Source organism: Populus euphratica, unplaced genomic scaffold, assembly GCF_000495115.2.
Source record: "Populus euphratica unplaced genomic scaffold, PopEup_1.0 scaffold5.1, whole genome shotgun sequence".
Taxonomy (NCBI): domain Eukaryota; kingdom Viridiplantae; phylum Streptophyta; class Magnoliopsida; order Malpighiales; family Salicaceae; genus Populus; species Populus euphratica.
This window is the reverse complement of record NW_011499848.1, coordinates 3,921,676-3,930,088: the sequence shown is the minus strand read 5'-3', so window position 1 is coordinate 3,930,088 and position 8,413 is coordinate 3,921,676. Positions and strand designations below refer to the sequence as shown.

Sequence of the window (8,413 nt, the reverse complement as noted above, 5' to 3'; positions counted from 1 at the left end):
TAACTAATATGGGAATGTGGTATCCCAATCCAACAGTACCCTCAGCGTATTATTATTCTTATTATTTTAAATGTCTGGCTGTCAGCACAGAACGAGAAAAACAATTATGTAAAACAAAATCTCAATATTTATCTTAAAGCAAATCCAACGTAGGCTTATTGTGGGATGTACAGAAACGTGTGGATGTAGGGCTTCTGAAATCCCAATAGTACCCCACCACGAAAAACTCGAGACATATTCCAGCACCATCTCATTGGTTATCACCTTTCACATTCCCACCGGCGACTATGCCCCGACGACGAACCCTTTCCATGTCGCGTCAGGATTATTTAATCCTCCAGTCCCTTTTAATCTCTATCCATTAATTTTAGAATATAACATTGTCCAAATTATTAGTCTCAATCATTTGTTTGGGTACAAGTCAGCCAGCCAGCTAACTCCACAAGCATTCTTCCTAGTTCTTGCTGCGTCATATATTTACTACTTCTCTTGTTCTTCACATCTGAATCATTATCTCTTTCTCCTTATAAATCCAAACCAATCTCTGTCTCAGAATTGATTTAACCCCCCTTCCTCCCTCTTTCTGGGTGTGTCTCTATATATATGCCCGCATTACCTCTCATCATTACTAACCAAATCGATTTCTGTATCAAAAGATCGGCAATACAGGATGCTACCGAGAGGAGGCCGCATTGCCTTTCTCATAGTGGTGCTAGTAGCTTTTGAGATTCAGACATCCTTGTCACAGATTAATAGGGCGAGTTTTCCAGAGGGTTTTGTCTTTGGGACAGCATCTTCTGCTTTCCAGGTTTGTGTAATCTCTTTTAATTGATTAAACCTCCTGCTTTCTTCTTGAAAATGCCAGTGAAGCATCTTTTCTCGCTTTTATTTTTCCTATCGATTGAAAAAGAGAGTCCGTTCACATTCAGTGGGAAAGAAAACATTATTGAGAATGTGTGCGTGTTCTTTTTGAGTTCAAAGCTAAAAATTACCAAGCTCACCCACCGATGCTTAAAGCAAGCTCTGCCATTGACGCTTACCTGGAGGTTTTTTTTTTTTTTTTTAAGAAAATGACTTACAACTGGTTATTGAAAGAAGTGTGTTTGTCTTGAACTTTCCAAGTTATGCCATTTCCTCGTGACATCCTAGCCGTGCCGTTTAATGCTTTTAGCCAATTGTCTTCTGTCTTTACTCTTTAGGTGGATGCCAGTTAGCTACCTTTTGTCAAATACCATTTGTGTGGTTTCTCGTGATTTAGAGACGCTAAAATTCTTTTCTTCTTTTTCTGGGGAATTCCTTTTCTTTTCCTTTTTTGAAGTTAAGGAATTGTTAGAGTGGATACGTAAGGTCACATTTTGTCAATATCATAGACTATTCTAGTAGTCTTTGGCACGCTAGAACGAGTAGAGGCACAGACTCCCCGAGTAACCGGGGCCGCTCCGGATGACCGTTGCTGTCTCCCTGGTTTTATGAGAGAACCACTGTCTCTTGGAACATATGCAAATAGCCCCTCGTTCTTTCTTTCTTTTTCTCTCCGTGTTCAGGATGCCCAATCGCTCTGTTTTCTTAAGCGTTGACCTCACAGTCCAAAGTTTGGGGCAGTTTTAGCACGATGATATTGCAAATAACAACTTAAAAAAATTATATTAGCGGTTCTCTAGAAATTGAGATTGAAATTTGCATACTATATATGAAAATTTATTTATTTATTTATTTATTTCATAATTGTATACTTATTTTTTATGATTGAAACTAGTGTAACATGGTATCACTCCGAAGTTGTTCTAGGTTAATCTAACTATTTAGTTTGGTTTACTATGTATAAAGAAATTAAAATTAGACAGTCCTGATTAATGAGTTCACACTTCGTTTTCAATTCTAGGAAAAGGATTAGAATCTTATAGTGAGCTGATCAGATGAGCATGCCACCAATTATTTCCTTTAGTTATTCTTTGCCACATCCGTGTCATATAATGTAATGTAATTAACATAATTTAATCTTATTTAATTCAATTATATCTAAAAATAATTTTTTCTCATGAAATAGCACCACCATCTTAACTCATCTAACTTAAGTATAAGCTTATAATATCCTTCTAAGGGTTAAAACCAATATCATCCCAGTTAATAAATGAGTATGGAACATTTATTGATGGTTTAACATCCCTAGTATTCTCATTGATAAGTGATTTTCTTTTTCATCACAACACAAATTGAGCATAGTATTAGCCACAAAATATCTTATCTCATCGATGCCTTTTACAAATAGAAATTACTACTTTCCAATCATCCCATCCATGATAAGTAATGAGTCTATAATATGTATTAAAAAGTAATTAGTACTCATCATCTATAATAACATTATTAATAATATATATTTTATATAAAAAAATATTGTATGTCACTTGGTTTTGTCTCGTATATTAGGATGTATAATGCATCGGATTACATGAATATCTTGAAAACCTGATTAGGTAGGTATTATAAATTTTTATATAAAAAAATATTGTATGTCACTTAGTTCTGTTTCATATATCAGGATGTATAATACATCGGATTACATGAATATCTTGGAAACCTGATTAGGTAGGTATTATAAACTGACCCTTAGTTGTCAAATATCATTTTATATAAGTGTCTATATCAATTATTAGATGACGCTTGTTAAATACATGATCACTCGTAGCATCGTAAAGATATAAGTAAACTACATAAATAACTAACTAATTTCTTTCATATTTATTTAGACTATCAATACTATGTAGTTCGTTATTATTGGTATCAACATATTCTAGTGTGTTGTGAAAGACTAAATTATTATATTATACAATACATTTCAATTATATTAAAGTAATGTAGTGATACATAAGAATTATATTAAAGTAATGTAGTGATACATATGCTAATAAAATCTTATATCTCTCATGATATATCTATATCAGCGAAATTAAAAATATCAAATCTTTTATATATAATATCTATATAATTTATCAAAACATATGAAAATTTACATTAGATAACAAGTAGAAACTTAAAAATTGATGTCCAAATAAAAAATTGAACATAACTCTAAGAGTTGAATATATGGGGTGGTGGCGGCGCTGGCTACTGAAAAATGGCGAGTGACCTCCGGGCAGAGAGAGAAATGAAGAAATTAGAGTAGCGGTGGAGAGAGGAGAGAGGAGGGGTGATCTTGCGATGGATTTGAGTTTGTTTTTGCGGTAGGAAGAAAGAGAAGGTTGTTGCACGTAACAGGTGTGAAGGAGGGTGATGAATGTGGGTCTAGATGTTTAAAATTGATTGGAATCGCAAGTCGTGTATAGGAGATTTGACTCGCCAAAATGTATTATATATATCCCCAAATATTTTGTTTACTTCGGTATTTTAACAACACACAAAAAAAATACCGTGCTAAAAAAAAAAACTCACATAATCATCATCCACATAAATCAAATAAGTAAAAAATGGCCTATTTTTTGTACGAAAACCTGTCGGAACTTAGATTATTCTTTTTTCTCGTCGGATACTGCTTCCACTCATATGATTTGTCCTTAAGTAGCCGGACATATTATAGTGATGAACTGGAGCAACGACTCAAGCAGATGTTGCTTCTTACACAGAAAACTTCCTGCCATGCAAAAAGGCCACAAGTAATGCATGATTTGTTCAGCTTACTGCACTATAATGTGATGTTAATTAATTGTTGCAATTACATATTATTGTTCTTAATTTGATTTTATTTGCAGTATGAAGGAGCAGTGAAAGCGGATGGAAGGGGACCAAGTGTTTGGGACGCATTTTCACATACTTTTGGTAATCCTTCATTCACAGCGGAGTCCACAGTTTGAACAGTGACAGGATCGAATGCTAATTTTCAAGCATTTGAACTAATCTTATGGCATAATTACTGCATTCATATAATTAAAGAAATCATCATCACGTCTTTAAATTGTAGAGCAGTCCTGGATATCACGTGTTGAGGCTGCGTTAAGTAATTTGTAGAAGTGTTTGACCTTGCAACCATTAAACTGGTAGCTGATTGCTCCCCAACCTAATCCAAAGACCAGCTCTGAAGATGGAGTTATCAGTCAAGTTTTAGTTTCAAAATCTTTGATATTTTCTTTTAGTGAGCTTACCAAGGTATTTGGTCCTGCAGGCAAGATAATTGATTTCAGCAATGCTGATGTGGCTGTAGATCAATATCACCTTTTTGATGTACGTCTTCTCATGCTAATCCCCCATTTTATTATAGTTGAGCAACTAAATATTGCTTGTAGATTTGAAACTCAGTCAAAGTATGCTACAGCAATGGATAAAAAAAAAACCCAGCAATTATACCATGTCTTCTTTAGCTTTTTGAAACATTTTACTGTAGAGATAGAAACAGTTGACTTTATGGTTATTGGAAACAGGAAGACATAAAACTTATGAAGGATATGGGAATGGATGCCTACAGATTTTCAATTTCTTGGTCTCGAATATATCCTAGTAAGTTTACATCACAGTTTGTTAATTTTTTTTTTTAACATTTTGGTAAATCACGGTTATTCATTTCCATGGGTATGGTAAGCGCATTCTATATGTGGAGTTTACTTTTACAGACAATCGAAAGAAGAAACTGGCACCCTTTTATATAGAGACATGATGCTATAACATAGAAAAGTTTCTTACTGTGGGTCTCTGTATAGATGGAACAGGTAAAATCAATCAGGCAGGAGTTGATCATTACAACAAATTCATCAACGCTTTACTTGCTCAAGGTAAACCTTTACATTCAGTCATCCTCTGGTGAGATTCATGCACTTTAGAGCTAGAAGAAGAGTTTTGAGTACTTATCCTTGATTACCACTCCCCATCTAAAAGTTACCGAACTTGTAGCTAAAAGTATCTTTGTACAGCATTCAATAGAGTCAATAGCTTGTAAACACCATACACCTTCGTCAACTTTGTCACTGTTTAGTGATTTCAATATGGTTTTTAATTCTCAAGGATTCCTTGTGTTGCACAAAATTTGCAGGAATTGAGCCTTATGTGACCCTATACCATTGGGACCTTCCTCAAGCCTTGCAGGACAGATATAATGGATGGCTCAGCCCCCAGATCATGTAAAAGACTGTTCTCGTAATTTGCAAATACGAAATTAGAATCACCTTTATGATTTTGGTGGTTAAGAACTTAAGATGATCTTTGTAATTCGCAGAAAGGACTTTGCAACATTCGCAGAGACATGCTTTGAGATTTATGGTGACAGGGTAAAGCATTGGATCACATTCAATGAGCCTCATACAGTTGCAATTCAGGGTTATGATGTAGGTCTCCAGGCACCAGGAAGATGCTCTATCTTTCTCCACATCTTCTGCCGGGCTGGAAATTCAGCGACTGAGCCCTACATTGTCGCTCACAACATCCTTCTTTCTCATGGGACTGCGGCAGATATTTACAGGAAAAAGTACAAGGTAAAGGCAATATACAGTGTTCTGAGCTATCGAGGAGGCCCAACTTGCCTTTTTTCTTCATTTTTTGCTCTTCTCATTTATTTTATTTTTATTTTTGTTGGTGCTAAGCTCGGGAATGATATCATATATCTATGGCATGAATTTTTTTCAGGCAAAACAACGAGGATCCCTGGGCATATCACTTGATGTAATATGGTTTGAACCAGCAACAAACACCACAAATGACACTGAAGCAGCCCAAAGAGCCCAGGATTTTCAGCTTGGCTGGTATCTATGATCAAATCTTTCAGTACAGAAATAGCACTTGCCTAAAATGTGTCCATGTTAATTTTTGATGTTTTTCCTCCAGGTTTATCGAACCTTTGATCTTAGGCAACTATCCGATCACAATGAGAAACAGAGTAGGGGATAGACTGCCAAATTTTACTGAAAATGACGTCGCTCTTGTTAAAGGGTCTTTTGATTTTGTTGGCATCAATCACTACACAACATTTTATGCACGAAGCAATGACTCTCTGTTTGGGGATCTAATTGGCAAAGTCCTTAATGACTCTCTCGCAGACTCTGGTGCCATAACCCTCCGTGAGTTAGCGATAATGATCCCTACAAAATAATTTCTTTTCAACTATTTCCTTTAATTAGTAGAGATAATGAAACAGCAAAAATCTTTCAATAACTGGTGCTCTTATTCTTTTCAGCATTTGGTGAAAATTTGAAGCCCATTGGAGACCGGGTATGCACCTCGTTGAACTTAAATATTTTCATTCATCATTTAGACCACCTAACAATGTCATTTGAGTGCAAAGATTACCTGTGCATTCATCTAGAAGAAAGACATTTGAGTGTTCATTGTTTCTGATTTCGTTCTTCCTTCTTCAATCCAGTTTCACTGGATTTCAGTCTGTCTAGTTCATTCTCTGATACATACAAATTCATCACTCTATTTTCTTGCAGCACTTCTGGGTTTAGTGTTTCTGACCATGCATTATCGCTTATCTAAAACTGCAGGCAAGTTCTATATGGTTGTACATAGTACCTCGAGGGATGAGAAGCTTAATGAATTACATCAGGCAAAAGTACGGAAACCCCCCCGTCATTATAACTGAAAATGGTAATCTTCTGGATCATCATTGGTTCTGTCAAAAGGCATTCAAAACCATTTCTCTGTGTTTATCTGGTCGTATAAAGTAACGTGTCAATTTATCTTAAACTCATCTCTATTTTTTTCTTGATCTCCAATTACGGAAAACGTCTTCAGTGGCCCTTATAAAGCTTCATCATGGAAGAAAAATCGCAAACAAAATCTGTCTTTTTCTGTGATCCTAACAGGGATGGATGATCCAAATAACGCCTTGACCCCCATTAAAGATGCTCTAAAGGATGAGAAAAGGATCAAATACCACAAGGACTATCTGGCAAGCCTGCTAGCTTCTATCAAGTATGGATCACTCGCCTACATGCCTCAGCGCATATATGTTCTGAGATATATAGTATGCTACTGCATGCAAACTAATACTCTATTCTATTGTTTTGGTTATTGCAGAGAGGATGGTTGCAATGTGAAAGGGTATTTTGTATGGTCCCTTTTGGATAACTGGGAGTGGGCAGCTGGTTACACTTCAAGGTTTGGTCTCTACTTTGTTGATTACAAGGACAAGCTCAAGAGATACCCCAAGGACTCTGTTCAATGGTTCAAAAAGTTCTTGACTTCTACTTAGAGTGGGGGAACTGAAGTAAATGAAGATTAGCATAGGCAAACACACACACACGCCCACTTTTAAAATTACATGTCCTGATTTTCTTAGAGCACGGTGTTGTAACATCACATGATATAAGAAATTTCAATTCAAGTACAGTTTCTATGTCCAAGTTGAAGAAAAATGCAAATTCACGATTGCCCTGATTTTGTGTCGTTCAATTTTCCAATCTGTTGCCTCTGCAGTAGTATTTAGTTGATGCTGAGATGCTTTTCCGATACTGTAATAACTATATAAAAAAATTAAATTAAATTATTTATTTTAAATTACAATAAACAGACTAAATTAAAAATGAAAAAAAATCAATAACTAAAGAATAGATTTAAAAAAAAATTACAAAATACTATGGATCCGTGTTTATGGGTGTGGAGAATATTGTTTTCCCCACAACCTTTTTTTTTTTAATTTTAATGTAATTGTAATATTTATTGAAAAGAATATTAATATAACATTAGATTTTACAAATGCAAGCTGCAGTTTTGAAACTTTTTCTAAGTTTCTGTCTTGATGTAAAAGGAGCAACCTATAATTCCAACAACAACAACAACTAGATAACTCCCACCTTCCAGTGCACCAATTGAAACTCCTGGTTCAGGAGGGAGGCCACACCCTGTTGTCCTGAGGGTTTAGAGAGAGCAGGCAATTACTGGGGCAGAGACTAATCCACCGGATATTGCAGCTTTCTCGATGATGCCATTGCTGCTATCATCAGTGGTCTCCTTTGCCACGCCTACAACCTTGAGGGGCTGGTGGAATCTTGTGCTTCTGTTACTGTCATGGTAATTGTGATGTTGTAGTGACAATAATGGAGAAGGTAGACGAGGGTGATAATAGCAGCATCTTTGACGTCCAATTCGGAGAAGGTTTTTCTTAGCTCAAATTTGGCAAAGTCCAAGCAATTAACTTCGTTCTAAGAAATAAGAGACTTGGAATAGCGGTGCTCTCAACTAGGGTTTTGCCACCTTATCTGTATTTTTATTGTCAAAGCAAAGGATTGAACCATTCGTTCGAAGTCCCCCTTTGATCAGTACACGCTGCATAAGAGATATGGACCGTCAATGTTCTAATACAAGTTTACAGGAATATGATCCAAAAGTTGAACTATAAAAATCCCAGATTTCTGATTTATGGACAAAAATCTCCTGCTGCCCCCTGATTTTTTTACAGGAATATCCTAGTTGTCTTGATTTTTCTCCTTAT

At 35.8% G+C, this 8,413-nt stretch overlaps 1 protein-coding gene across 1 annotated transcript; it reads left to right on the top strand.

Annotated features, from left to right (window-relative positions):
• The first annotated feature begins 237 nt into the window (after positions 1 to 237).
• Positions 238 to 7,368, top strand: BGLU40 (beta glucosidase 40). Its single transcript, XM_011013919.1, has 13 exons — positions 238 to 808; positions 3,747 to 3,813; positions 4,157 to 4,215; positions 4,413 to 4,488; positions 4,689 to 4,760; positions 5,018 to 5,105; positions 5,201 to 5,456; positions 5,608 to 5,723; positions 5,806 to 6,038; positions 6,155 to 6,189; positions 6,465 to 6,567; positions 6,786 to 6,894; positions 7,000 to 7,368. Exons 1-13 carry the CDS (start codon positions 671 to 673, stop codon positions 7,172 to 7,174), a joined length of 1,527 nt encoding a protein of 508 aa, XP_011012221.1. The 5' UTR covers positions 238 to 670; the 3' UTR covers positions 7,175 to 7,368.
• Positions 7,369 to 8,413: the final 1,045 nt, after the last annotated feature.